We start from the raw sequence: 25,425 nt of genomic DNA, 5'->3' as shown, positions 1-25,425 counted from the left end.
GACTCGCTGCCTGTATGATTGGGGCCAGCCACCGTCCCCTGCACTTCCCCGGGCTAAGAAGGAGAGATAGGTACCTTTCAAAAGGGCTTAAGCCAGTGGAGTGTGGTGTGGCAGGGTGGGCAGGAGCCAGTGGGAGGGGCAGGGAGGAGAGGAGGAGTCTTCTGGGGAGGCTGTGCTTAGGGGGTCCGTATGGGGTTAAGGAGGGGTTGGAGGTAGTGCTAGGATACGGGTGCCTTTTATGCCAGGCTGAAGAGCTAACTTTTTTGGTAAATCATTCATTACTTAGCAGGTCAGTATTAAGTCCATCCCACCTTTGGGCACTATGGTGCGGGGGTGGGGGGTGCGCACAGGAATTGAGGTGCAACCCGGTGCGTCTCAGGTGCCTGTGGGGCATCTGTGGGGTAGGGGATGGTAGACGTACCTGGCAAACAGCTGGATACACAGGAGTCGGAGAGGGAGTGGGGAGGAACCCGGAGTTGCCCTGCCTTCGGAAGCCAAACGGAGAGCGGCTTTTCAAGGAGGAACAGCTAGGTCAGGCTCTGTGGAGGTCCGTGGGATGAGAAGGCTTTGCGGGGCAGGGGACCCTGGGAGCAGGGCAGGAGACCAACAGAATCTGAGCAGAGTTGGGGAAGGAGAAAGAGAGGGGCAAGCGATTTGGGGGGCCTGGTGCTCAGGGCTCTGGAAGGATGCTGGGGGTAGGGATAAGAGGGAGCCGTGAGCACAACCTGGGGCCTCCTGCAGCCTAGCCTTGGGGTTTGGTTGTTGGGGGCAGGTAGAGGACAGGGGGACTGAGCAGGGCTTCAGGCTCTGGAGTCACATTTGACTTCTCTGAGCCTCATTTTCTTCATCTGCAAAATGTGTCTGTAGTAACAAACTGTCAAGTGCTCAACATAGTATCTGTACGTAGTAGGTGCTTGCTCAGTGCTTACAGACATAGGTGGCTGACCAGGGGGCCTTGCTGATGCCTTTGGGGGTCCCGAATGGGTGAAAGGATCAGAGAACCCCGAAATGGGCATAAGAGGGGTGGGGACTGAGAGGCAAAGGTGATGGGGGAGGTGAGGGGAATCCAGAGCCACCTGACTCAGAGTCCTCTCAGCAACCACCTTCAGCGTCCGCATTCAACTCTGCAGAGTTCCCAGAAGTGAGGGTCATTCCTGAGGGGCAGACGGACAAGCTGAGGAAGAGCCGAGGGTGATGGAGGATTGGGGCAAATGGAAGAAACTCCAGGAGTCAGGGGCTGATCCCGAGGCAGCCCTTGGCTCTGCCTGTTGCTGCCGTGCTGAGGTTCTATGCTCGTCTGTGAGCGTGTGAGCATGCGTGTAACAGGTGTGCGGGGCGAGGAACTGAAGGGAGGACTTTTATACGTTTTGTACCTTTGTAACCAGAGAGATATGCTTATGTTATTTTTCAGCTTTCTGTCGCCTGGGGTTTTGAGGCTGGGCTGGGAGAGGGAGGGGACAGAGGGAAAGAGGTACAGAGTTTGGCCCCATTCGGGTCCCTGGCAAACCATATGCTCTTTTCTATCATCGTACTGGGGCGGATTCAGGCAAATGCCCCCTAGCCCCCAGGTCGATCTGCATATTGTCAGGGCCCAAAGTACAGAATGGATCTTTGCTTTTTCTCGGATGCCCCGAGGGCCAAACTTCTGGGACTGAGGGTTGGTCTTGGAAATAGGGGTCCTCCGACTGCCTCACAGGGGATCGCTCAGGCCGCCCCTCCCTGTGGATGTTTATTATGTGGAGTCCCTGCCACTTACTGCCTTATGACCTAGGACTGATGCTGTGGGCACTGGTGGAGCAGCAGATGTCATGTTTACAGAGCAAGGCTTCCCTTTCTCCCATGGGGAAGGGCTCAGGCCTCTAATCAGACATTCCTGCAGAAGGTGGACCCACGGGTCTCTTTATTCAGCCCTAGCCCGTGCTGTGAGCAAAAGTTGTCTGTGGTGCCATTTGATTCCCTGACGCTGCCCCTGGCTAGACTTTATTCCAAAGCCTGGGGTAGGAGGGCGAGGAAAGGGAGCAGAAAAGAGGGAACTAAAGACACAGAATGTAGGGGCCACTGCCTCCGATGAGTACAGGAACCTCCCTGGCCCTACATACCTGGGCTGCAGGAAGCGACACAGCTCCGCCCTCCTTTATTCCCTTCTAAAGGGAAAAATGACTGTTAGGACCCTGTTCACAAAACTCTCACTTTTATTACTTCATCTGATGTCCGGAACTGGGGACTTTTAAATTTTGTTACTTTGTTTACAGGTCAAGATTTAAAACATTTTAAAACTTTGTTTACAACTTAAAACTTTGAACTTTTACACTTTGTTTACAGTTAAGAATGTTTTTTTCTCCCCCCCCCCTTGTTTACAAAGTGAAAGGTAGAGAAAGTGGGAAAGGGGCTTCGAGGACCCGTCTGTGAGGACCCTGGACCTTGGCCATATGGAGGGGTCTCTAACCCCTAGCTCTTCCAGGCCAAAGGTCATTTCTGAGTCCCCTGCTGAACAGCAGGCCCCAAAAGCCTGGAGAGTAGGCATCCTCTGACCACTGCGAACAGTAGTGGTGGAGGGTTGTGAGGGGCTGGGGTTCTGTGCAGACACCCTCCCCTCCTACGCATACTCTTAGGAGGCAGTTTCCAAGGAGATTAAGAGTTCTACTTCACTGACTGGTGCCAAATCCCACCAGCCAGGACCCCAGCTCTCCTTACCCAGAATGACCTCAGCCCTGGAAGGGTTGAGGGGTCCACTGTAGGGAGAGGGGGTTGTCCTTGCTATGTCCTAGGTTCTGTAGATGCCCCTCTCTGGAGGTCGCCCCCTCCAGCCCCGTGGCCCCTTTTCCTGTCTGTGTAAATTGTTCCGTGAAGCCGCGCTCTGTTTTGGGAATAAACTTCTATAGAAAATGGTTATTGACTCTTTCTGTTTGGTCACGTAGGACGGTGGCCAGGCTGACCTTTGGGAGAAATCCGAGCACTGTCCCCCCTCCTCCCCTCCGGGGGGGAATATTCAGCTATTTTTAGCTTATTTCATTGGAGATTTGGACCAGGTTCCTACTTCTTTCACCCTGAATTCTGACCTGTCACCTTGTGATTGGGGCCTGAAGTACAAGTGCAGGTGCTGGGAGTAAGGTCCCCAGGGAAACCCCCTCCCTTGTCAAGGCAACAGGATGATTTCCTAAGTTTTCAGGGCCTGCAGTCTTGCATTTGCCCTGGCATTTACCCTGACCAGGGGTCAAACCAACCCTGGGAACTGTCCTTGCTAACCCTTCAGCCCACTTACAACAGCACTGACTCCTACCAGCCTCTCGACCTTGGAGCCAGCAGCGACGTCGCGTTCCTCCACGGCCGGGCTGAGGGAGAAACTTTGGGCAAGATGCCTGGGCTGTGCCATGTGAGGTGGAGGGGAACTTCAGCCTCATTTCAAGGTCTGGGTGTCCAGAGTCGAAAAGGGAGGCTTTGGACACCTATGGCCTCAGTGTCATGCCTGGAAAAAGCCTGAGGGTGGCGCCCTCAGAGGGGATGGCCCCTTGGATCCGAATACCCGCGGAAGGGAGAGCTAAGGCTCTGGTCCCTAGCCGCTCCCCCGAGCATCCTGTCGCCTTGAGGATTTCCCCTTCCCATCCCATGGGGACCCTCCGCAACAAGTCAGGACCTGGTATCAGGCCCGTTCCACTCAGGGACCTGGAGCCGCGGGTCCGAGTTCTGTAGTTCCACCCGGCACAGACAGGAAGTCTGGGCGAGCCACGTTGTGGGGTAGGAGCCAGGCAGCAGGAGACGAAGGGGTTAAATCTTTCTCCTTCGGGCTCACCCCGCCCGCAGAACGGCACTTAGGCCCCGCCCAGGCAAGCTGATTGGCCTAAGCCTTCCCAGTTCTGCCCGGGGATTGGCCCTTGGGTGCGCGCCGCAGGTCCTGCCCCCGTCCCAGCCCCGCCTTTCGGCCCGTAGCGGCCTCGGGCCCGAGCTGTTAGAGAGCTGGCTGCACCTGGCAGCTTTCCAGCCATGGGGCTGTCAGAAGCGTCCCGGTGAGTGCAGGGCGCAGCCCCGGTTCTCCGTATCCGCGTGCGTGTCCGCGAGGCGCGGGCCGCCCCACGGCCCCCGCGCAGGCGCCGGCTTGGGTTACCTCGGAAGGGTACCGCCAAATCAGGAGCAGCCATTTCATGTCTGCAACGCCTCGGTTTACCTCTTTGCCAATTTTCTGCTGGCGGCTGCCCAGCTGCAGCGAGGGATAGGGGCGGGAGCCCGCGCAACAGGGACCCGGCCGCGTGCGGAGGAGCCCCGGCCCAGGAGGTGCGCCGGCGGGCGCGCCGGTGTCGGGAGGTCGCTGCAAGAGAGTCCACATCGCGGGCCTGAGTCCACCCAGCCTTTCTACGGATCTGCGAACGAGCGCTTGGGCTCTGGCCGGGGTGCTCTACCAGAGGGAGGGGCCAAGGCTCTAGGCCCCGCCCCCCAAGCGCGAGTTCTGCGGAGGGGTGGGGTGGGGTGGGGAAGTCCTTTTAGAAGACCTGAGTGACTCAAGGAGGAGTGGCGAGGGGGCTCAAAGATCTCTGAGACAGCAATGAGAAGTCTCTGGGGTTTTCTCTGTACCCACGCCACTTCCTCCTCCAACCGGGACACCCAGTTTAGAAGCCTTTCCCAGGTGAGTTCCTGCACGTTGGGTGGGATCCTCCCCCTAGGTCAGAGCTGCCTACAGAGCAGAACTTTCCTGACAGGTGAAAGCTTTCTCAGCAGGGGAGAGCTTTCCTCCAGGTAAGATGTCCCTGCTGAGATCCATTCCCAGGTGAGAGCTTTCTCCCATTCCAGGTGGGAGCCTCCCCCAGGTCAGAGCTTCCCTTGGGTGAGTACCCTCCAGAGCAGAACTTTCCTGGCAGGTGAAAACTTCCAGCCAGGTAAAAGCTCCCCCTTCCAAGAGCTCTTATTCCCAAGTGAGATCTATTTCCAGGACAGCTTCCCCCCAAGGTGAGAGCTTCCCCCAGGTAAGAACTCCTTCCCCACAGATCTCCTATTCCCGAGTAAGATCATACCCCCTCTTAGGTGGGAGCCTCTGGGCAGATCAGAGATTCTCCCCAGGACAGAACTTACCTGGCTGGTGAAAACTTTCCTGTCAGGTGAGATCTCCTATTCCAAAGTGAGGTCCCTTTCTCTCCAGGTGAGAGCCACCCGCTGGCTTTCTCAGATTAGGCCGAGTTTCTCTGCAACCTGGACCCTGGGGCTGGAGGACCAGGCACAATCTTAGCCCCAGTACTTTCCTTCCTTGAGAGGGGAAGGTCTCATCTGAAGAGAGGTATACCTGAAGAACTGGCCCCCTGCTTTGCTGGATCCCTTCCTCGCATGTGCTCTCAGCCAGCCAGCACTGGGCTCATGGGCAGCTGGATAAGGACTCAGAGACTGGACAGGAACTGGCTGGGGGAGAGCAAGAGGCTCGGGGCCGGAAGCTGGGAGGGGCGGTCAGCCTGGGACCTGGACTGGTAGAACACTCAAGGCCGAGCAGCCACACCTGGGCTGGAGGTATGGTCTGTGCTCATCTTGCTGTCTCTTCGTGAGAGACTTTGGCCCAGCAAGAGGCTTTCACTAGCCAAAGTTCAGGTCCTGCCCCGGCCTGGGCGGAGCCTGGGGCTCACAAGGGCCAGCTGGGAGCTGGACCTACCCAGATCTTGGGGCCTAAAAAAGTCAGGTGAATGACTCTTGTCTGAGGTGGAGGTGTGGGGGAAGGTGGGCCGGGGGTGCCCTCACTGTGTCTCTGGTCTTGCCACCCCAGACCACGGGACACACACATACTGCTGGCCACAACAGAGGCGATGGAGCTGAGGAGGCGAGACTACCATGTGGAGCGGCCACTGCTGAACCAGGAGCAGCTGGAGCAGCTGGGGCACTGGGGCTCGGTCACTGGGGCCCCCAAGTGGCGAACCTGGTTTCAGTAAGGCTCCGAGCAGAGGGGCTGGGGGACACTGGCAGGACTTAGGTAGTCCCTGTCCTTCGGCACCTACCCTTGTGTCCCCAGGTGCTCCCACGCTCGAGCCCGAGCCCTTCTCTTCCGATGCCTCCCGGTTCTGGCCTGGCTCCCCCAGTATCCCGTGCGAGACTGGCTCCTGGGTGACCTGTTGTCTGGCCTGAGTGTGGCCATTATGCAGCTACCACAGGGTGAGCCACCCCTGATTCAGAAGCTGTACCCTCAGCCTTTGGGTGGTGACCCCGACCCTGGTCTTGAAGCCCCCCCTCCCCGCCGCCCCCACCAAAAAAAAAAAAATCTGAAGCCATGACTCCTGCCCCTGGAACTATGGCCCATGACCTAGGGCTGGGATTCTCTCATCCTTTCAAGGCCTGGCCTACGCCCTCCTGGCTGGACTGCCCCCCGTGTTTGGCCTCTACAGCTCCTTCTACCCTGTCTTTATCTACTTCCTGTTCGGCACTTCCCGACACATCTCTGTGGGTGAGTGGAGCCAGGCCTGGCTTTGCAGAAGGATGCTCCCATCCCCCATGGAGGACAGGGTGAGGGAGGGCTGAGCAGGGCAAGGGAACTTAAGAGGGCAGCCTTGGTGCTGGGCCACCGAGAGACGGGCCCAAGTGTCCTTCCCAAGCAGGGCGAGGCCTCTGAGCAAGGGGCCACAGGTTCAGGTTACCTAGAGGCCCTGGCTCAGGAGGGCATGGGTGGGTGAAGCAACTCGAGGGGCCCAGGACTCGGCAGAGGCCTGATAGGAAGGCAGGCCGTGCCCCCTTGTCCATTCCAACTTCCTGAGCCAATGGGCACGGGCGGGCGGGGTAGACGATGTGGGGCCAGCATTCCTAGACACCCTCCCCCGAGCTCAGGGTTTCTACCTGACCACCCACCGCCTCTATGGCATGGCATGGTCTGAGGATTTTAGTCTAGAAATGGACGTCTCCTGGCCTCTTCCTTAAGACCAGGGCTCCAGGGTAGGGCAGTGTCCTCTCTCCCTCAGACACGCCCTGACCGGTCCCCTGCAGGCACCTTTGCGGTCATGTCCGTGATGGTGGGCAGTGTGACAGAATCCCTGGCCCCGGATGAGGCCTTCCTGCAGACCTCGAACTCCACAGTGGATCAGGTGGCCAGAGACGCCACCCGCGTGCAGCTGGCCTCCACGCTCAGTGTCCTGGTCGGCCTCTTCCAGGTGCAGAGCTCCCGCCCAACCACCAAACCCACTCCTTCCCCGTCCGCCAGTTCCCCTGAGTGACCATCACCGTCCTCCCCCTCATCGCATGCCCCTCTGATCCCACCTGCCCTGGGCTCTGCTCCAGCCACCCCTAGGACCCCCGTCTTCTCTGACTGCCCCTGGCCACCCCACAGGTGGGGCTGGGCCTGGTCCACTTCGGCTTCGTGGTCACCTATCTGTCAGAGCCTCTGGTCCGCGGCTATACCACAGCCGCGTCTATACAGGTCTTCGTCTCGCAGCTCAAGTATGTGTTTGGCCTCCGTCTGAGCAACTTCTCTGGGCCACTGTCCCTCATCTATGTGAGTGAGGGTGGGAGGAGGGACGGGGGGGTGTGCCCCATGACCTCGAGTGCTGGCCGTGACCCTGCCTCCCCTCAGACAGTGCTGGAGGTCTGCCAGAAGCTGCCCCAGGCCGTAGTGGGCACTGTGGTCACTGCAATCGTGGCAGGGGTGGTGCTCGTGCTGGTGAAGCTGTTGAATGGCAAGCTGCAGCGTCATCTGCCCTTGCCAATCCCCGGAGAACTGCTCACGGTTCGGAGTTTGGGGGGCAGGGGAGAGGGGCAAGTGAGGCTATATCCCAGTGGGCATCCCCCAGGTATTGAAAGACTAGCTGGAGTGGGCACTGGCGAGAGCTCCTGGGGATGGGGGACCTGGTGTTGGCATCTTCCTGCCCCTGACAGCATCTTCTCTTTCCCCAAACGGTGATGTCTGTCTCTCACCCCATCACCAACTCCCCCAAGCCCCTCCGCAGGTTTCGCTCCAGGCCTCCCCTTCATCCCCACTGACAGCGATGCCAGCACTTCCCTCTCCTGACTCTGTCCTCTCCCCCCAGCTCATCGGGGCCACGGGCATCTCCTATGGCGTGGGCCTGAAGCGCAGATTCGGGGTGGATGTCGTGGGCAACATTCCTGCAGGGTGCGGCCCTGGAGGTCAGGGAGGGCTGGGCGGCCAAAGCCTATTCCTTCCTTTGGCCTCACAGCTGTCCCTCATAGGCTGGTACCCCCAGTGGCCCCCAACCTCCAGCTGTTCGTGAAGCTCGTGGGAAATGCCTTCGCCATCGCCATAGTTGGCTTTGCCATTGCCATCTCTCTGGGGAAGATCTTTGGCCTGAGGCATGGCTACCGGGTGGACAGCAACCAGGTCTGGGGGATGGGGCGGGGGACACGTGGGGTCAACCTGGTGTACAATAGACTCCAGGGCCTGGGGGGTTGCAGTATCCGGTGGGCCTCACGGGGACAACAGACAGATGTGCTGGGACCATGCGGGGGACTGAGGGTGGGAAAGCAGGCAGGTCTTTGGGGGCTACTGAAGAGGGATGGAGGCTGGGGACGTGTAGGGCCTAGACACAGCGGCACAGTGACCAGGCATTGCCCGTGAAGTCTCCTTACATCTGCACTCCCCCCTCCAGGAGCTGGTGGCCCTCGGCCTCAGTAACCTCATCGGGGGCATCTTCCGGTGCTTCCCCGTGAGCTGCTCCATGTCTCGGAGCCTGGTACAGGAGAGCACAGGGGGCAACACACAGGTGAGCTTCAGGTGTGGGCGGGGCTGTGCATCTGTGCACAACTGCTTTGCCTGGGTGACCCCTCCCCACCCATGCTCACCCTACCTACTGCTCACTCCTACCCCACAGGTGGCTGGAGCCATCTCCTCCCTCTTCATTCTCATCATCATCGTCAAACTTGGGGAACTCTTCCAAGACCTGCCCAAGGTGAGCCCCCCACCCCAACCCCCGCCCATCCAGGCTTGAGGGCCTTGGCCAGGGTCTCAGATCAGTCTGCGAGGCCCCAGATGAGGGGCAGGGAACCAGGTCATGCCGTTTTTCAAGGTTGAGATCTTTGCGGTGAGGTTTGGAGCCAAAGGCCAGGGATTAGAACCCTTCTCAGTCAGGTCTAAGTTGTCAGGTTTCCGGGGCAGGTGGTGGTTAGTGTCATTTGAGATTAGGCTCAGGTGCTTGAGGTCTGGCTGACTCATGCTGGGAGGGTCAGGGTTGTCAGCATCTGGGTACCCCTCAGCAGCCCTAGTGACACTCCCCCATGACAGGCAGTCCTGGCAGCCACCATCATCGTGAACCTAAAGGGTATGCTGATGCAGTTCACAGACATATGCTCCCTCTGGAAGGCAAATCGTGTGGATCTGGTGAGGCCTGGGAACCCAGGGGTGGGTCGGGGGCCTTCATCCCCAGTGGCCTCTCTGGATCCCATCTGCCGCTGTCTGTTTTGTAGCTCATCTGGCTGGTGACCTTTGTGGCCACCATCCTGCTGAACCTGGACCTGGGCCTGGCAGTGGCAGTAGCCTTCTCCTTGCTGCTCGTGGTGGTCCGCACGCAGCTGTGAGTGACCCCTCTCCATCCCCCCATTCCAGCTGGCGAGGGATGAGGTCCACACGGGCTCCCCTCAGCTTTCCCACATCTTGAGGGTGACCCCAGGCTCCCAGTTGCCCCGTCTCCTCGTGCCCCTCCACCCACACTTGTCTCTTCTTCACAGGCCCCACTATTGTGTCCTGGGGCAGGTACCAGACACAGATATTTACAGAGACGTGGCAGAGTACTCAGAGGTGAGTGGCAGGGGCTGAGCAGGAGGGGATGGAGGGTGGGACAGAGGCAGAATGGGCCTTTGTTAGTCTCTTCCGCAGCTGACAAGGACATCGAGAGCCGAGGGCACTTTGGCCTTTGGAGTTTCAAGGGGGGAATTTGGGTCTATGACGCCCCTCACCCCAACTCCAAGGACAAGAGGCTAGGAAGGGTCAGAGGAAGAGTGGACAAAGATAGACCTGGGGACCTGGGGAGGCGTCTCTCTTGGAGCCAGCAGTCCAAGCCCCGTCCTACGGAGCAGCCCTGGGTCAAGCGTGCTGAAGGAGTGGCATCCTGGGGCACTGGGGTGTCAGGGAGGCTGTTTCTTGACCTGACGGAGTTACCAAATCGCTGTCATTCACTGGCCTCTGTGCCAAGCACTGGGGACAGAGGTGGAGGCTCTGGAATGAACAAACCCATCCCCCTGACATGGAGCCTTGAAAGCCGAGCACAGTACGATCAGGCAGAGTGAGTGGAAGACATGCGGGGAGCCCCTCCACCGGATGGAAAGGGAGATATGGGGTGCGGGGCACGTTATGCAGGTCCGAGCACCGAGCAGAGACCTGGGCTGAATGGGGTGACAGAAGACAGACCACAGGGCCAGGGTTGGAGACCCAAGCGGAAGCCTAAGAGCCACTGAAACCCAGCTTAGGTAGTGGCAGGAGGGCGGGGGAGACAGGAGGGAGAGGTGCGGGGCGACCTGGAGAAAGCGGGACAGGCAGCTGAGGGCCTGGGCAGAGGGCAGGAGCAGGATGAGGAGTCAGGGTGACATGGGCCTCAAGCTGCACCCCTGCTGGTTGGGGAGCAGAGGGCTGGGGGGGGCGGCAGGCACTGGGGCACATGAGGAAAGGCAGGAAACAAGATGCAGTCATGAGAGAGGGGGCTCAGCCATCCCCACCCTGACCCCTGCCCAGGCCCGGGAGGTCCCAGGCGTGAAGGTCTTCCGCTCCTCGGCCACCGTGTACTTCGCCAATGCTGAGCTCTACAGTGATGCGCTGAAGCGGAGGGTGAGGCCTGGGTGCCCCAGGGTGTGTCAGAGGGCCCCCCAGCTCCCCATAGCGCCCATATCCGCTTCCTCCATGTTTGCCTCTAGTGCGGTGTGGACGTTGACCAGCTCATCTCCCGGAAAAAGAAACTGCTCAGAAAACAGGAGTTAAAGCTGAAGCAACTGCAGAAGAAGCTCCAGAAACAGGCAGGGGCCCCTCTGAGCCAGTGGCTCTGCCCTCTGTCCTGCTGCCGACCCCACCCAGCCTCCCCCTCAGCCTCCCGGTTTCCCAACTTCTCACCCTTGTTCTCTATCCCTGTTCCTTCCTGATGCACCCAGGGTTCCTGCTTTACTCCCCTGGCAGGTCCTGGCTCTCGGTGGGTTTTATTTTTCTCTCATTTCCTGAGTCACTGACAGTGTGAATCACAGTTTTCTTTCTTTTATGGCTCTTCCCGAAGCTGGGTAAAACCCCAGCGCCTTCAGCTGGTTGGTTCCTGGCCCGCCTACCTGCCCAGAGCCGGGGGGCAACACCAGGCCTGCCTGGAGCAGCCGTTAATACGGCAACTGGAACAACTGTTTTCTGTCCCTCTTCTTTGCTGGCCTAGGGTGCTGCCTCCAAGGGCACTTCTGTTTCCGCCAATGTCAACACCAGTGACGGTGACATTGAGAGCAACAATGTGGAGGGCTCCAAGGCCCAGGTGAGGCCAACAGTGAGAGAAGGGGCAGCCGTGGCTGCAGAGATGGGGGTACCCCAGGTATTTCCTGTGAGGAAAGCCATGGACCTGCCGCTGTGGGTTCAAGGTGATCGTGCACTGGGATGATGGATCAGATATGCTGGAGAGATCTCTAGTGATATGCCGTAGAGTTCTATGTGTGGCTTTTTGTCTGTGATCTGAGGCCTTGACGAAGAACTTGAGTGTGTAGAGTCCACGAGGCCCCACAGTCTGTCTCATGGATGCAGGCAAGGGTTTGGGTGTATGCAGAAAAAATATAGGCTCGAAGGAGACACCAAGCTCAGTTAGAGACCCAGGTGGGGTGCTGAGTTGTCCGTGCGTGCACATGTGTGCACGTGTCCCTTCTGCTCTGTCCCTTGGCCCCCAACCCACTCGACCCTGGCTGACCTCAGGGTAGGGCACGGTCTCCCAGCGCCCTTCCTTCTTAAGCGTCGCCATTAAGCCTGGACCCAGGAGGTAACAGCGGTATATGTGTCTGTGCGTGCTCTGAGTCTGGGCATCCTCTCCTGTGTGTCCCCATGTGTCCCTCCTGTCTGCATACAGGAGGCTCCCATATCCACGTCCTCCTGCGTCCCCTGCATGCCCCGTCTAAGTTCATATTTACATGCTTGCCCCACCTTCCGACCCTCTGTGTTGCTGCATGTCTGTGCGTAGTCCCTGCCTCACCTCCTCGTGGCCAGTCCTTGCAGTGTGTCTGGCTCCCCAGCAGGTAAGCACAGAGAATGAGCTAGAGGACACGGCAGCCAGTGGTCAAGAAGAAGCCAAGGCCCCAGATGCGTCCACACTGAGGGCCCTGGGCCTGCCTCAGCCGGACTTCCACAGCCTTGTCCTGGACCTGGGTGCCCTCTCCTTCGTGGACACCGTGTGCGTCAAGAGCCTGAAGAATGTAAGGGGCTGGAAGTACCCCTAGAAAGACCCTGGGGGAGGACGAGCCCCCTCAAGCCTCTACTTTGACCCCATAACTAGCTCTAAGAGCCCTCCCAGCGTCTCTAAACTCCCTCTCCGCAGCCTGCCCGAGTCCGCCCTCAGAGCCCCTGGGCCTCCCTCTGAATCTGGTCCCTTTCTCTGCTGCAGATTTTCCGTGACTTCCGGGAGATCGAGGTGGAAGTGTACATGGCTGCCTGCCACAGTGCGTGGGGTGGGGACAGCCAGAGTGGTTCGGGAAGAGGGTTGAACTCTTCTGGCCAGAGTCTTCCAGGAAGCACAAGGAAAAATGTCTTTCTCTGAAACTGGAGATCTCCTGGAAGGCGGGGTCAAGGGTCAAGAGTTACTGGGGTTTAGCTGTAGCCTCTGGGGTGGCATTTGGGGTGACGTGGGTCAGGGCATTTTGCTGGTGAGTGGGGCTGGGGTTCCTGGTGGTTCTTCGAGTCCAGAGACCTATCCTTGCCGACAGCTCCCGTGGTCACTCAGCTTGAGGCCGGGCACTTCTTCGACGCATCCATCACTAAGCAGCACCTTTTTGCCTCTGTCCATGATGCCGTCATCTTTGCGCTCCAACAGCCGAGGGCCAACCCAGTCGGCCCTGTTTTGGTGAGCTGACCTCTGGCCCACTGAGCTCTTTTGACCTGCTTGTGCCCACACTGACTTCGGCTCCAGGAAGTCCCCACCCTTCCTGATGCCCTTCCAGTGGACCCTTCTGCCTTTAGATGAAGCTGTTCCTGGGCAGGGGTTGCTGTGGGGGGAGGTATGTGCCCTTTCGTGGCTGACGGGAGACTGACTGCCCTCGTCTGCTCGCTCAGGTTACCAAACTCTGACCACGCTGCCCGAGACTGCCCACCTCTGAAGGTTGTGACGGGGCACCCACGAGAACCCTCCATCCCTGTACTGCCTCCGGATGTCACCCAGGAGTCCCTTTCGTGCACACAAACACAACTCAGGAATGGAGGTCCTAGGATTCCAAGCTCAGTGCTCTAAGCCCGGGTCAAGGGGAGCGTGCCTGTTTCCAGCCTCAGGAATAAAGACTAGTTTGCCTAACACCAGGCTCTGCTGTGGTTTGGTGGGGGTCAGGAGATCCACAGCCCTGACTCTTGACCCTTCTTATGCCCCAAAGTGAGAACTGGAGTCAGAATTCAGGGGGCAAGGCTTGGGGAGGGCAGGGTTGGGCAGGGAGAGTGCAGAGCAGGAGGGCGAGCTGTGGGGGCACTCAAGTCTGAGTTTCGCCGTAGCCACGTGCAGCCCTTGGCACCTGCTTCTCTGTTTTAAAATACTTGGGATCAGCTGCTTCGTAGGAATGATCTGTTCTCGGACACCTGAGAAAGGACAGGGCAGGCCAGGTGCCAATAGACAGTCCCTGGAGAGTAGCGTGAACACCTGAGCAACCAGCTGAGGAAGCGCAGGTGTTCACAAGTGCCACTGGTCTGCATTAAGAAGTAGCCGCATGACTGATTTACTTGGGGAAATGCCTTTGTAATGAGATCTGAGATTGGCAGGTCAGCCAAGAAGCGTGTGCTAATTTGGCCATAAAACGCCAACACATGGGCATACGGTCCAGTGGGCAGCAGCAGGTGACTGGTGGCACTGGAATCTTCCTGGGCGTTTGGTGTCTCATCAGTAGAGCAAGAACAGTAATAGGACCACCTCCTGGGTTCCTCAGCGGGTATTCGATGAGCACGTGGGCGGAGACTGCCCACCCTCAAATCACTGAGCCACCTTGCTGAGCAAAGGGGTGCCTTTCCCCAGCTCTGTTTCTCTTGCAGTGTGTGTTAATGCCCTGCACTGTGTTTGCCAGTCATCCGTCCTTCCCACATCCCCCAGAACCTCAGCCCGGGAGGTCAGGGCTTTTTGTGTCACGCCATGTCCTGGCACCAGGAATGGTGTCTGGCATTAGCAGTACTTAGCAAATATTGGTTGAGTGAGATTATGTGCTGGAATGGAAGGCAGACCTCAAATAAGAAATTGCAGCTATTTAGAATAAACAGGGTCACATGAGAGAGAAGGGACTGCGTTGCCCAAGATGGTCATGGGAGGGAAGCTCAGGGAGCAGGTGACGCTTGAACTGAAACTCCAGCTGTGAGAAACGCCTTCCTAGGAGTAAAGGATAGTGCTCCTGGTACAGCAGGTGTGTTCAGGTGGGAGGGGAGACCGAAGCATGCCGGACCTCACAAGCCCTCACAAGCCTAGGTGAGCCTTTAGGCTTTAGAGAGCCAGGGGCCCCGCGTTTTTGAGCGCTCACTCTGCCGCGATGCAAACTGCAGGGTAGGCTGGGCAGAGGGGACCAGTGAACAGCCCTGTGCTGGACAGAAGCATTAGAGACAGTGGGGTTAGGATTTTAGGGGTTGGATGTTTGGTGCGGAAGACAGCGGAAGGAGGTGCTTCTTCGGCCCTGGGCCCCAAGCCTCCCAGGCCGGGAACTGTACCTTCGTTCCCACCCCCACCCCCACCCCCTACTACATTTTCTGGCCAGGCGGCCCCTCATGAGGGGCCATGGGCCCAGCTGGAACCTGCTGCCACTGGGGGAGGGGCATTCACCTGTTGCCAGGCACCCAGGTTCCGCCTGGCACTTGAGCAGCCATGCTGTACGCACCATCCTTTCCGCTCTTGCTGCTCTTGCTGGCGATGCCTGCCCCGACCTGTGCGTGGTCACGGCCCCTGTGGTACCAGGTAGGGCTGGACTTACAGCCCTGGGGGTGCCAGCCCAACAGCCTAGATGGTTGCGGAGTCAGCCTGGGCTGTTCCAGCCGCTGGTTAGGCCTGGGGATGAACCGCATCTACCCTATGGCTGGGGTCACACTCACCACTACTGTGATGCTGGTGATCAGCCGTAAGGTGCTGCAGTGGCGGCGCCCACAGGCCAGTAAGAGTGAGGTGAGCACAGCACTGCTCGGCCCCCCACGGCCTCCTACCTCCGCGTACACCCAGCGAAACTCATACCCTCCAACCACCCCAGGCCTGTGCCCGCCCCACCCATCCTCCTACCCAGCCTTTTGGGCATCCTGCTGCCCCCTCCCACCACTCACACCCCTCATCCCTCCATCTGTCCACACCCATCAGCCCCTGACTTCCTCATGGCCAGCACCCTGCCACCCTCTGCCTCCTTTTAATACTCCTGTTCCTCATCCAGCCCCCACGGGCCCCATGACCGCAGCAGAGTCACTTCCCCTTCCCAGGCCCTTCTCCCTGGCTCTGTTGCTGCCCCTCACCAGACTTCCGTCCCATCCCTCCACTTTCACTCCTGCCTCTCGGTCTTGTCCTCAGCCTTCGAAGGTCACCACTGACCCCTCTGGATCCTGGAAACGGCGGACCCCGATCTCAGACCGAGCCCTGATCCTTGGGGTCCTGCACATGCTGGATGCCCTCCTGGTCCAAATCGAGGGCCACCTGCAGCATCTGGCCACTCGTCAGCCACTGCAAATAAAGGGGATTCCCACCTAGAGCGGGTGACTCAACATATGCCTTTTTGCCTGGTGGCCAGCCAGGCTGGGGATAGCCCTGGGCTCTGGGCCAGACTTGGGCCTGTATGTTCTCCCAGGCAGGCCTGGACCCTGGACCCTCTTTCTACTCCTAGAGACTCAGCACTTAGGATGAGTGGGCAGGCAGGGCCCAGGCTGCCTCAGACCGCTCCATTGCTCCCCACCAAATGACTCCTTCTCCCTAAAGATCCCACCCTCAAATACAACTGCTCCTCTGGGCTTCTCAGAGGCTCCCAGTGTGGTGGAGAAAACTTGGCCATCAGATCAGGCTGGGATGGTCCAGAGAGGGCTGCCCAGAGGTGACAACCTGGCAGAGTCAGCCAGGCCTCTTGGTTGGGCTTTGGGGCCCAAGCTGGGAGGGGGTGGAGGGGGCAGTTGGAGGGTAAGCTGTGGCCTTCAACTTTGTGCTATCTCAGACATGTGCTCTGGTTCCCGAGTGGCCCTTGCTTCAAAGTGCCCAGAAGTGGAGTGAGGGCTGAACCTCCCCAAAGGGCCATCCCCCCCTTCCTCTCTCCCTTCTGCCATAGGGAATCCAGGTTGAATGGGTCCTGAGGCCTATGCATTTTTAAGGCCTCTGTTTTAGAAAAACAATATAGCATGAATTCAAAAATAGAAACAAGTGAAAATAATGAGAAATCATGCCAAATTACAAATGTTAAACAGTTGACAAATACTACAGTGCAAAATCCAAAACAACATTCATGCTGACTTCTTGATACACTACTGTAATACTTTTACATTTTCTGGCTGCTCGCTCTTATGGCCTCTACGTAGGATAAGAATTTTGTAATTTGGGGGGAGATATTTTCTATACAGAGGATAGATAATTAATTCAGTCTTCTAATATGGTTGATTGAAATTTATGTTTTAATTATTGGTAGTTTAGAAAACTTATTTCTCTCCTAACTTGTTATTGATGGTGTCACATAAGTGGGCCTGGATTGTTTTCAGTTTGAGGACACTCATCAAATTTTTTTTTTCATATGGATGTCATATAATTTGGGAGAATTTTCCACAGATGAGCTCCTGGCTCTACACATTTCAAAGCTTGTTTTTCATCCATGGCCCACTGGTTTTCTAGCACTGGGCACGGTGGGGCAGGTGCTAAGTGCAACAGGACCTTGCACTTGTGTCCTGACCAGGAGCGCTGACCTAGCAGGAGGTTTGTTCCTGTCCTAACTCCTGTCCTAACCAGGACAGGAACAAAATGAGCTAACCATGCAGAGGGCTGGAACACACCACCTCAATATGTCCCTCTAAACCCAAACCAAGTGTGTCCCTGTGGTGGACTCAGAGATGTGCCGTCCATGTCCCCCTCCCAAGAAGGCCTGCTGCTGCCAGCCCGAGAAGTCAGCTGGCAGACGGGTCTGCCTCGGCTGCGACAGCCCCATCACAGCTAGCTTTCTCCCTCCTCGGGTGCTGATTTTAAAAGACTCCCTGGGAAACATCTTTATCTCCCTCTTGGAGTCTGCTTCCCTGGGAACCCAATCTGGGACAGTCCCCAACTCACTTTCCTCTTGGCTGGACTCCCGAAATGTCACAGCCTCTCCAATATCCCCACATAAAGGGAAGCGGGATAGAGGGGAGTCCTCATGCGAGAGGACACAGGTCCTCATTGGATTCAGCTAGACTATCTCAATTTTGCAGCTTTTCCAAAAATACTTGATCCTATGGAGATTATCGTGGCTCCTCCCAAGGCAGGGAAGTAAAGGGCATTGAAGGTTGACTCTCATCAGCCTCTCAGGTCCACTTCTTTATTCTACGAGGTTTAATGTGCACCTACTGTTTGCTAGCCCCATTGTGGATGCCAGGATCCGCTGATATGCAGAACACTACTGGCTCCTCCCTCATCCACTCACAAGTAGGGGAGGGTGGTGGTGATGGTGGTGAGACAGACTCGAAAAGGCAATCACTCTGCAGAGAGCTGTGCTCGCCCAGCCGGGGTGGGGCAGGTACGGGCTGATTGTTGGGACCCGAAGGGTTAATGGAGTGATGAGCAGAGGAGGGGGAGAGTGCTCCAGTTGGAAGGACAAGCACATACAAGGGCCCGGTGGAGGAAGAGACCGTGACCTGTTCCAGGAAACATAAAGTGGTTGGAATTTCAGGGAAAAGAAGGAGGTCTGAAGAACAAAAGGGAGCAGGCTGGGGAGAGGCAGGAATTGGTGACTCCTAGGGAGAGTCTGGTAGGCAGAATAATGGCCCCTCGAGATATCTGTGGAATCTGTGAATATATTACAGTACAGGCTAAAAGGACTCTGTAGATAAAATTAAGGTTAAAGACCTTAAAAAAGGGAGATTATTCTGGATTATTTTCGTGGGCCCAAAATAATCACATGAGCCCTTAAAAGCAGAAGAGGAGTGCATGTTCAAAGTGTGAGAGGTACTCCATCTTCCAAGCTGCCAGCTTTGAAGAGGGTGGATGAGATCTTCCACCATCCAAAGACCCAAGGAATCCAGGTGGCCTCTAGAAGCTGGGGGTGATCTTGGGTGATAGCCAGCAAGAAGACAGGAACCTCAATCCTGCGACCACTGGGATCTAAATTCTGCCAATGACCTGAATGACCCAGGACACATTCTCCCTTAGAGCCTCCAGAAAGGAACACAGCTCTGCTGATGCCTTGATTTTAGCCCAGTGAGATCCACATTGGACTTGAGGCCTACAGAACTGTGAGATAATAAATTCGTGTTCTAAGCCATTAAGTCTGTGGTAATTTGTTATGGCAGCAATAGAAAACATACAGATGTTGGTATCAGGAGTGAGGTATTGCTATAACAAATTTTTTAAAAATGTGGAAATAGCTTTGGAATTGGGCAGAGCAAAAGCTGGCAAGAAGCATAACCGAAAAAGCAAAAATTGCACTTATGGGGGTTCAGAAGGAGCCACCCCAAGATATACCTCAGTGATATGTGGATTATTTTGAGCTAAAGATTTATCTTGAGCCCTGTGGACTCAAGAAAAACTTCTCCCCTGCCCCTTGTCTATCTAGAGGAATTTGAATGAGGAGCTTTGCCAACAAAAAGAGATTATCATAAATAATCTTTTTTGACCTACCTATATGGCAGGGCAAACTACTGATTACTGAACAAGTGCTCTCTCTGCAATGACCTTCTGAAGTCTCAAGGCGCATTACCTGATCCCTAGCTCAGAATGTCTTATATACCCATTTTCCCTTTCTGTTTTGGAACCTGCATGTGGGATTCCCATACACACGAAATTGAACTTGTCAGTCTGTCTCTTGGTGATCTCTTTGGCCAAACAAAAGAACCAGAGTAGGGAAAGGAGAATTTCCCACTTTCTCCACACCTTCTGTTAGCAGAAATCTGGACTTTAAGAATGCTGTCAGTGAGGGCCCAGAAGGAAATGGGGAACGTGTATTGGAAACTATGAGAAAAGGCGCGTCGTTTTGTTGCTTGTGTGTGTGTGTTGTTTTCCGAAACAAGGAATCTTTTTCACAAATTAGCCTCAACCGCTCCTTTTTTCTTAGCAATATATTGTCAACCGTCTGAATTTACTTCGTTCTTTCAAAGAGAAAATCGTGACTTTCAGCAGCTGCCTCATAGCCCCAGGACTCCACATTGGTGCTTTAGCCCTGGGCTGAGCCCCCGGGCCCCCAGGCCGCTCCGAGCACGCAGTGGGTTCCGGGCGACCGCAGATCGTGAGAAACATCGCGCACTCTGCTTCCCACGGGTGAAAAGGGAAGACGGACTGGACCTCAGATGGATCCGCACCGGCCAACAGACAGCCAGGCGGACTGACGCGCGCAGGTAGATACCTGGGGATGCGCAGACAGAACCAGCGACCAGAGTGAATGTGCCCAGCTTCCGCCAGGGGGCAGCCGAGCACCAAGGCTGCAGAACTGCGCCTGCGCCTTGGGCGCCGCCACATCCACTGTACGCATGCGTCGCGCGGCCCAGGGCCGACTGGTCTTGAAGATGGCGGCTTCCGCGGTTTGCCGGGCGGCCAGCGCCGGGACGCGAGTGCTCCTGTGCAACCGCCGCTCGGTGAGGTGGCAGCGAGAGCGCAGGGTTATGGGACGTGGTGCCTTGGAACGCGAACCGGGAGTAGGCTGTTAGGGGAGGCGAGGTCGAGATTGGAGAGGTCGCGGGGTCAGGGCCATGGGAAGGTCACGGCCCAGGACAAGGATGAGAGTCTCTCGGCTGGCCTGGGGGCGGGGACGGGGATCCCCCAGCGGGCCTGGGAGCTGAGGAACGATCCTCAAACCCAGTCCTCAGTCCCAGCCGCCTCGTTCCAGCAGCCGGCCCTGCTGAAGTCGCCTACCTCGCGGAGCATCGCTACCTTCGCCCAGGCCCTCCAGAACGTGCCAGAGACGCAGGTCAGCCTGCTGGACAACGGGCTGCGAGTGGCCTCAGAGCAGTCCTCCCAGCCTACCTGCACGGTGAGTTGGGGGCCGCTGTCGAGAGGGTGCCTCCATGTTGGGTGTGGAGTCTTTCCAGGTCGGGATGTGACCTTGGGCTCTAGTCTTTTGTGGTTTGGGGTCAGGCTCTTGCTCATTCACCGCTATAGTGACCCTCTTACCCCAATCCCGACCCCAGACCTGCCTTGATTTCGGGGGTGGGGGCGTCAATCCTAACTGTAGTCAACATTCATTTAGCGTATGATGCTTTCCGAGCAGGAGGCCAAATTTATTTCAGGGTTTTTCTTAAGCAGTCCATGAGAGAGAAGGAATTCTGTTTCCATTTTACCACAAGGAAAATGGGGTTCAGAGACACTAGGTGACTGCTAGCCTCACAGCCCAAAGTCAGTCTCCTGGCTAGACCCGTAATGCATTGTGGAGGAAATGCATTAGAAGATTCTAGTGAAATGAATAATTTTCCCCAAAATACAAATTCTCAAAATTGATTCAAGAGTAGATATGTTGGCTAGGTATATGATCACGAGATCATCTTCCCCTTTCTCTCCACTCCAAACTCCAGGACTAAATGGTTTTATTGGCAAATTCTTTCAGTTTTTCAGGAACAAATAATGTCCTGTGCGGTGATGTTACTTAACACAGCAAAAGATGATGGACAACATTTTTATCACATGGCAACTGTGTAAGCTGACCTGTTAAGAAAGCTTGGTAGAAAATGCTGTATTTGATGGACTGCAAGATGCTCTAGACTGTCAGGAACACTGCTGTGTTCCAGTGCCAGAGAAAGAATGCTATCAGTTACAATCAGAGAATACCATGGATTATAAAATGCATGTTGGCTTTCCAAGATGTTAGGTGTGAAATAGATGTTCATGTAAGAATTTGTGACCTAATAGTTCTATACCAACATCTCTTAGGAAACTAGGTATGAAAATTTAAATCAGCTGTGAACAAATAGTAAATTAAAGGACTAAATTTGTGTGACCATGTAGGGTGAGTGGTGTCATTTGTTTCATAGCACACCAGGAGGCTATTAAAAAAAAACAAACGAAGATTCTCTCATTGGATGCCAAGGAGACATTTGGCAGCGTTAGGTGTTCAGGACTGATTAAAAACTTTTTTTTTTAAGTGAGAGTGAAGGCTACTTCTTTAATATGATAAAAATGTTCAGCGTCTAAACTGATAGCCTCCTTCCTTAATAGGGAAAGGAGAAAATAAGTCGTTTGCAGATGATGTGTTGCTTGCCTGGAAAAAACAATCAACTGAAAAACGAGACTGAATTTAAGAATTTCATATGGTGATGGGACCAGGTGAACGTGCACAGTTAGAAACTTCTGGCTATGAGAGTCCTTTATAACTAGTCAGGAAGTATAGCAGGAAGGAGAGGTGATGCAGTGTGACTAGTCATTTAGCTGGTGGTGCCCTGTATACCTTCAAAGCATAGGGGTCCTGCTTGGAGACAGCTGTCCCCCACCTTGAGACTATGAGCCTCAACTTTATCCTGTATGGATGGGGATCCTGGGCTTGTGCTTAGTCACCCAGGGTGGGGTGCTAAGTGGGCCTGGAGTGGTTTGTATGTTACCTTTGTCGGTGGCTTCTTGTCCAGGTGGGGGTGTGGATTGATGTTGGCAGCCGGTATGAGAGCGAGAAGAACAACGGGGCAGGCTACTTTGTGGAGCATCTGGCTTTCAAGGTAAGGTTGCTGAAGTCCTGTGTCTCCCCTGGGCTGAGGGTGCCTCTTGTCCTTCCTGAGGATTCAGGTCTGAAAAGTCAGCCTCCTCAGTTAGGAGCTTCTGCGGGGGGCAACCTCTGGCTGGCCTTTCTGGAAGAAGCCGTGTGGGCTTACCCTCTCCTGAATGAGCACCTATCTGGTGAGCTCCTGCACAAGGCCCCCGGACTCAGAAAACCCCAGGGAGCCACAGGAACCCCACTCTTCACCAGAGAGACCAGGCTTGTGTTGTGTTGTGCGCATGCACTGATGGAATTGTGGACCAGCCATAGGTAGACACGTGCATCTGTGACACACCCATGGACTTCAGTGGGCATGGGTTCTTGTGCAGCGTTCCGCCTGGTTGGTCTACCTGGGCGTCTCTTGTTTGTAGAAGTGAGCATTGAGCTTTCTTGAGGATGGAGACAGTCACCACTGTAGCCCCTCAGCCAGCCCATGTTGGCATGGAGTAGAGATTGAGTTTTTTAAATGGAAGGGACGGGTGGCCGTGGAGCATCACAAATGGGTATGTAGGTCTCAGCATGCATGTGTGTGTGCATGTGGACAGCACCACTGCCACACACACAGAAGACTAGGGTTCAGTCCCACAGGCCACTGCATGCATGCGCACGAGTGTGCACGTATGCACATACACACACACACACACACACAGAGTCATGTGAATGGTGTGGGGGGAGAGTGGGTAGTGGTAGCATCCCCTGAACACAGGTGTGAGTTTCCCTGACCATGACCGTGGGTAAGGGGAGGGGCGGGTGCTGTAAGGTCAGGCTCTGAGGGGAGCTCTGGATTTCAGGTAACAGTCGCTTTGCCCATGCCCTTCTTTCCTGGTCCCTGGCTGTGTCCATTCTGTTGGCCCATGATGCTGTGGCCTCAGTCAGCCCATGGTCCGCTTAGCGCTTGGTGAGCACAGACTCTGGGCCCTACATCCCCATACTCTTCTCTGAGGGAGGCACCTGTGGCCCACTGGTTCTACTGAGACTTTAGCCTGTGAGGATGGGGATCCTGGGCTCTCGTGTGGCTCTTGACTGGTTCTGTTGATGTCTGGTTCCAGGGAACAAAGAATCGGCCTGGCAGTGCCTTGGAGAAGGAGGTGGAGACCATGGGGGCCCATCTTAATGCCTACAGCACCCGGGAGCACACGGCTTACTACATCAAGGCGCTGTCCAAGGACCTGCCGAAAGGTAACGCCTGTGGTGGCGATGGCAGGGACGGGATAGCCGTCCAGGGGTGCAAAAGTCAGGTGCCCAAGAGCCCCTGGCATGGTCGAAGAGTAAGGTTACCCTTGGAGTGTGGCCTTGCAGTGGGCAACCAGGGGTGTCAGGCCTGGCGGTTCGTGCCGTTCCTGCTCTCCGGCGGCCCACCTGGCACCCACACCTGTCCTTGCATCCAGCTGTGGAGCTCCTGGCGGACATAGTGCAGAACTGCAGCCTGGAAGACTCGCAGATCGAGAAGGAGCGGGATGTGGTCCTGCAGGAGCTGCAGGAGAACGACGCGTCTCTGCGGGACGTGGTCTTCGACTACCTGCACGCCACGGCGTTCCAGGGCACGCCTCTGGCCCAGGCTGTGGAGGGGCCCAGTGAGAATGTCAGGTGAGAGTCGGCTGTGCCTTTTGTGAAGTTCGTTCCCTCATTCTGGCCAGGCCACGTCCGCACGGGTTCGTTTTGAGTTGGCTGCCTGCCTGTGCTGTGTATTTTTCTAATTCACACAACTGGAGGTGTTTTCTGTGTTGTCATGTGGTCCCTGTGAATCTTGTCAGATTCCCGTGTGGTCTCTGCTTGGATTTGGGGCTTTGTTTTAGGGTGTGTTTCCATGCTTGCCCGGACAGTCGGAGGGAGGGAGGGTGGGTCTGGGTTTCCTGTCCACATGGCTTCTTGTCTTCCGGTGGGACGAGCTCTGAAGCTGTCCCTTGAAGACCCCTCAGTGGCAGCTCGCACCCTCCTCACAGAGGTCTGAGCCTGCCCTGAGGTCAGATGTGAGGCGAGGCCCGGCGAGTGCTGCCCTCTGGGCCCCGTCGGGGGGTGGCAGAGCTGGGTACAGGATCGAGCAGTATTCTGGGGCTTGTTGTCTGTCTCCTCAGCCCTACTTTGTGTGACCCAGATCACTCTGGTTTGGGAGAAGTGTTGACCCATGGCCGTTGGCCGTATGTCTTGCAGGAAGCTGTCTCGTGCAGACCTGACCGAGTACCTCAGCCAGCATTACAAGGCTCCTCGCATGGTGCTCGCAGCTGCTGGAGGTCAGTGACGGGCTCGTTGATACCCCGTGGTCATGGGTGGGTCAGCACTGGCCTTGGGTTGCCAGGGCCCAGGTCTTCTGGTTCTGACAATAAGAGATCTTCCAGTCCTAGGAAGCCTGTTCCCACCCTGTCCTTGAGGCCTGTGGCCTCTTTAAGTCTCAGGCCTTTCTCCGTCCCACCTGGTCTTAAGGAGACCCAGTTTGGAGGCTGGTGGAAGGTTCAAGCCCCCAGTCTTCTTCCTCATGGCCTTGCCAGTGGGCAGAACAGACTTGGGGTGTGTGGTGATGCACATCTGATGACAGACTGGGAAGTGTCTCGAAAGGAAGCTGCGGAGTGGTAGAGGGATTTGAATGGACGGACTCAGAGTTGGAGGTTAGGGGGCTGCTTTTGAAATGTGTCGATTAAACAGAAGCCTAAAGAATGGTGGGGAGTGAGGCCCCTGAGCAGAGGGGAGGGCGGCGTCATGGCCTGGGGTGTGTTTTAAGGCTCGCTCTGCTGCCATGGGGGGCCAGAGCAGTGGCAGGCGGGGCTGTTGCAGGTCCCTGCCAGGAGATGGCAGGAGCAGGGGAAAGAAGTAGATGGGCTCAAGATGGTCGTATGGATGGAAACTTATGGGAGGTAGGACAAGAGGGGAGGGGGTGGGAGCAGGGTCAAGGATGCCTCCCCAGATTATGGCCTTGGCAGCTGGATGGGTGAAAAAGACTGATAGGAAGAGTATGATTGGTGGCTTTGGGGCCAGCGAACCTGGGGACCAAGAGAAGTTGGAGCTACTGGCGTATCAGGCTTCGTTGAGTCCAACAGGGTCTGAGCTCAGAGAAAGAGAGAATACAAGGCAGAGGCGCCTGGTGGACTGTACTCTGGAAAGGCTGCCCACTGCCCTAGCACCCAACAGTCCAGGCGAGGTGGGCCCAGCGGGGGCCCTGAAGGCATGGGTTCGTGTGTTACTGATAAACGTCCCCAGCCCTCGGGACCCCAGAGCCAGTCACAACCCAAGTAGCACCTCTTTGTGCTTTCTCACTTGCCGTCCTCAAGGGGCAGCAGGGTCTGCTTGACGTAGGGCAGGCGGCCTTGTGCCCAGGGAGCCTGTCTTCTCCTTGGTGCATCACATAGGAACTCGTTTCTAAGCTCAGCATGCTGCTGCTTTGCTGTGGCTGAGGTGATGGGAGCTGTCCAACCCCGAGGTGTCTGGCCTGCCCGTGGGCAGAGTCTGTCTGTGGAGGATCTTTTTCCTTCACCCTGTCCTGCT

The 25,425-nt window shown here is 56.3% G+C and overlaps 3 protein-coding genes across 14 annotated transcripts in view; all 3 read left to right on the top strand.

The window, feature by feature from the left end:
- The first annotated feature begins 3,888 nt into the window (after positions 1 to 3,888).
- Positions 3,889 to 13,409, top strand: SLC26A6 (solute carrier family 26 member 6). 12 transcript variants are annotated; one of them, XM_023520577.1, is made up of 23 exons: positions 3,921 to 4,004; positions 4,783 to 4,816; positions 5,129 to 5,487; positions 5,738 to 5,896; positions 5,981 to 6,120; positions 6,299 to 6,409; positions 6,943 to 7,106; positions 7,283 to 7,447; positions 7,526 to 7,678; positions 7,980 to 8,062; positions 8,140 to 8,287; positions 8,556 to 8,669; positions 8,778 to 8,855; positions 9,188 to 9,283; positions 9,370 to 9,476; positions 9,631 to 9,700; positions 10,631 to 10,723; positions 10,810 to 10,908; positions 11,307 to 11,399; positions 12,142 to 12,321; positions 12,510 to 12,564; positions 12,829 to 12,965; positions 13,175 to 13,409. In XM_023520577.1, the coding sequence occupies exons 4-23, from the start codon at positions 5,778 to 5,780 to the stop codon at positions 13,187 to 13,189; spliced, it is 2,220 nt and encodes a 739-aa protein (XP_023376345.1). In that variant the 5' UTR covers positions 3,921 to 4,004; positions 4,783 to 4,816; positions 5,129 to 5,487; positions 5,738 to 5,777; the 3' UTR covers positions 13,190 to 13,409. The 12 variants fall into 12 exon arrangements, with proteins under 12 accessions (XP_023376339.1, XP_011373671.1, XP_023376345.1 ...); XM_023520578.1 differs by lacking the exon at positions 4,783 to 4,816 and having other exon boundaries at positions 3,924 to 4,004; XM_011375378.2 differs by lacking the exon at positions 5,129 to 5,487 and having other exon boundaries at positions 3,948 to 4,004.
- A 1,536-nt stretch (positions 13,410 to 14,945) lies between these two features.
- On the top strand, positions 14,946 to 15,806 carry TMEM89 (transmembrane protein 89). The gene is made up of 2 exons (XM_011375454.1): positions 14,946 to 15,239; positions 15,630 to 15,806. The coding sequence occupies exons 1-2, from the start codon at positions 14,946 to 14,948 to the stop codon at positions 15,804 to 15,806; spliced, it is 471 nt and encodes a 156-aa protein (XP_011373756.1).
- A 3,888-nt stretch (positions 15,807 to 19,694) lies between these two features.
- Positions 19,695 to 25,425, top strand: part of LOC105302414 (cytochrome b-c1 complex subunit 1, mitochondrial) — an 8,187-nt gene continuing 2,456 nt past the window's right edge. The window contains exons 1-7 of the mRNA XM_023520562.1: positions 19,695 to 19,846; positions 20,101 to 20,241; positions 21,824 to 21,910; positions 22,998 to 23,127; positions 23,337 to 23,535; positions 24,100 to 24,183; positions 24,342 to 24,433. Coding sequence (XP_023376330.1) covers positions 19,742 to 19,846; positions 20,101 to 20,241; positions 21,824 to 21,910; positions 22,998 to 23,127; positions 23,337 to 23,535; positions 24,100 to 24,183; positions 24,342 to 24,433 — 838 coding nt within the window. The 5' untranslated portion in view covers positions 19,695 to 19,741. The remainder of the gene's footprint in view (positions 19,847 to 20,100; positions 20,242 to 21,823; positions 21,911 to 22,997; positions 23,128 to 23,336; positions 23,536 to 24,099; positions 24,184 to 24,341; positions 24,434 to 25,425) is intronic.

Source organism: Pteropus vampyrus, unplaced genomic scaffold (genome assembly GCF_000151845.1).
Source record: "Pteropus vampyrus isolate Shadow unplaced genomic scaffold, Pvam_2.0 Scaffold271, whole genome shotgun sequence".
NCBI lineage: Eukaryota > Metazoa > Chordata > Mammalia > Chiroptera > Pteropodidae > Pteropus > Pteropus vampyrus.
This window is presented reverse-complemented; position numbering and strand designations above follow the sequence as displayed.

What these genes read in the sequence shown, in the direction of transcription:
- TMEM89 (XM_011375454.1), top strand. Translation starts at nt 14,946, where the DNA reads ATGCTGTACGCACCATCCTTTCCGCTCTTGCTGCTCTTGCTGGCGATG. An exon ending in CACAGGCCAGTAAGAGTGAG is followed by an intron (nt 15,240 to 15,629) that starts GTGAGCACAGCA and finishes TCTTGTCCTCAG; the next exon opens with CCTTCGAAGGTCACCACTGA.
- SLC26A6 (XM_011375369.2), top strand. Translation starts at nt 3,982, where the DNA reads ATGGGGCTGTCAGAAGCGTCCCG. An exon ending in GCGTCAAGAGCCTGAAGAAT is followed by an intron (nt 12,322 to 12,509) that starts GTAAGGGGCTGG and finishes TCTCTGCTGCAG; the next exon opens with ATTTTCCGTGACTTCCGGGA. An exon ending in GTACATGGCTGCCTGCCACA is followed by an intron (nt 12,565 to 12,828) that starts GTGCGTGGGGTG and finishes CCTTGCCGACAG; the next exon opens with CTCCCGTGGTCACTCAGCTT.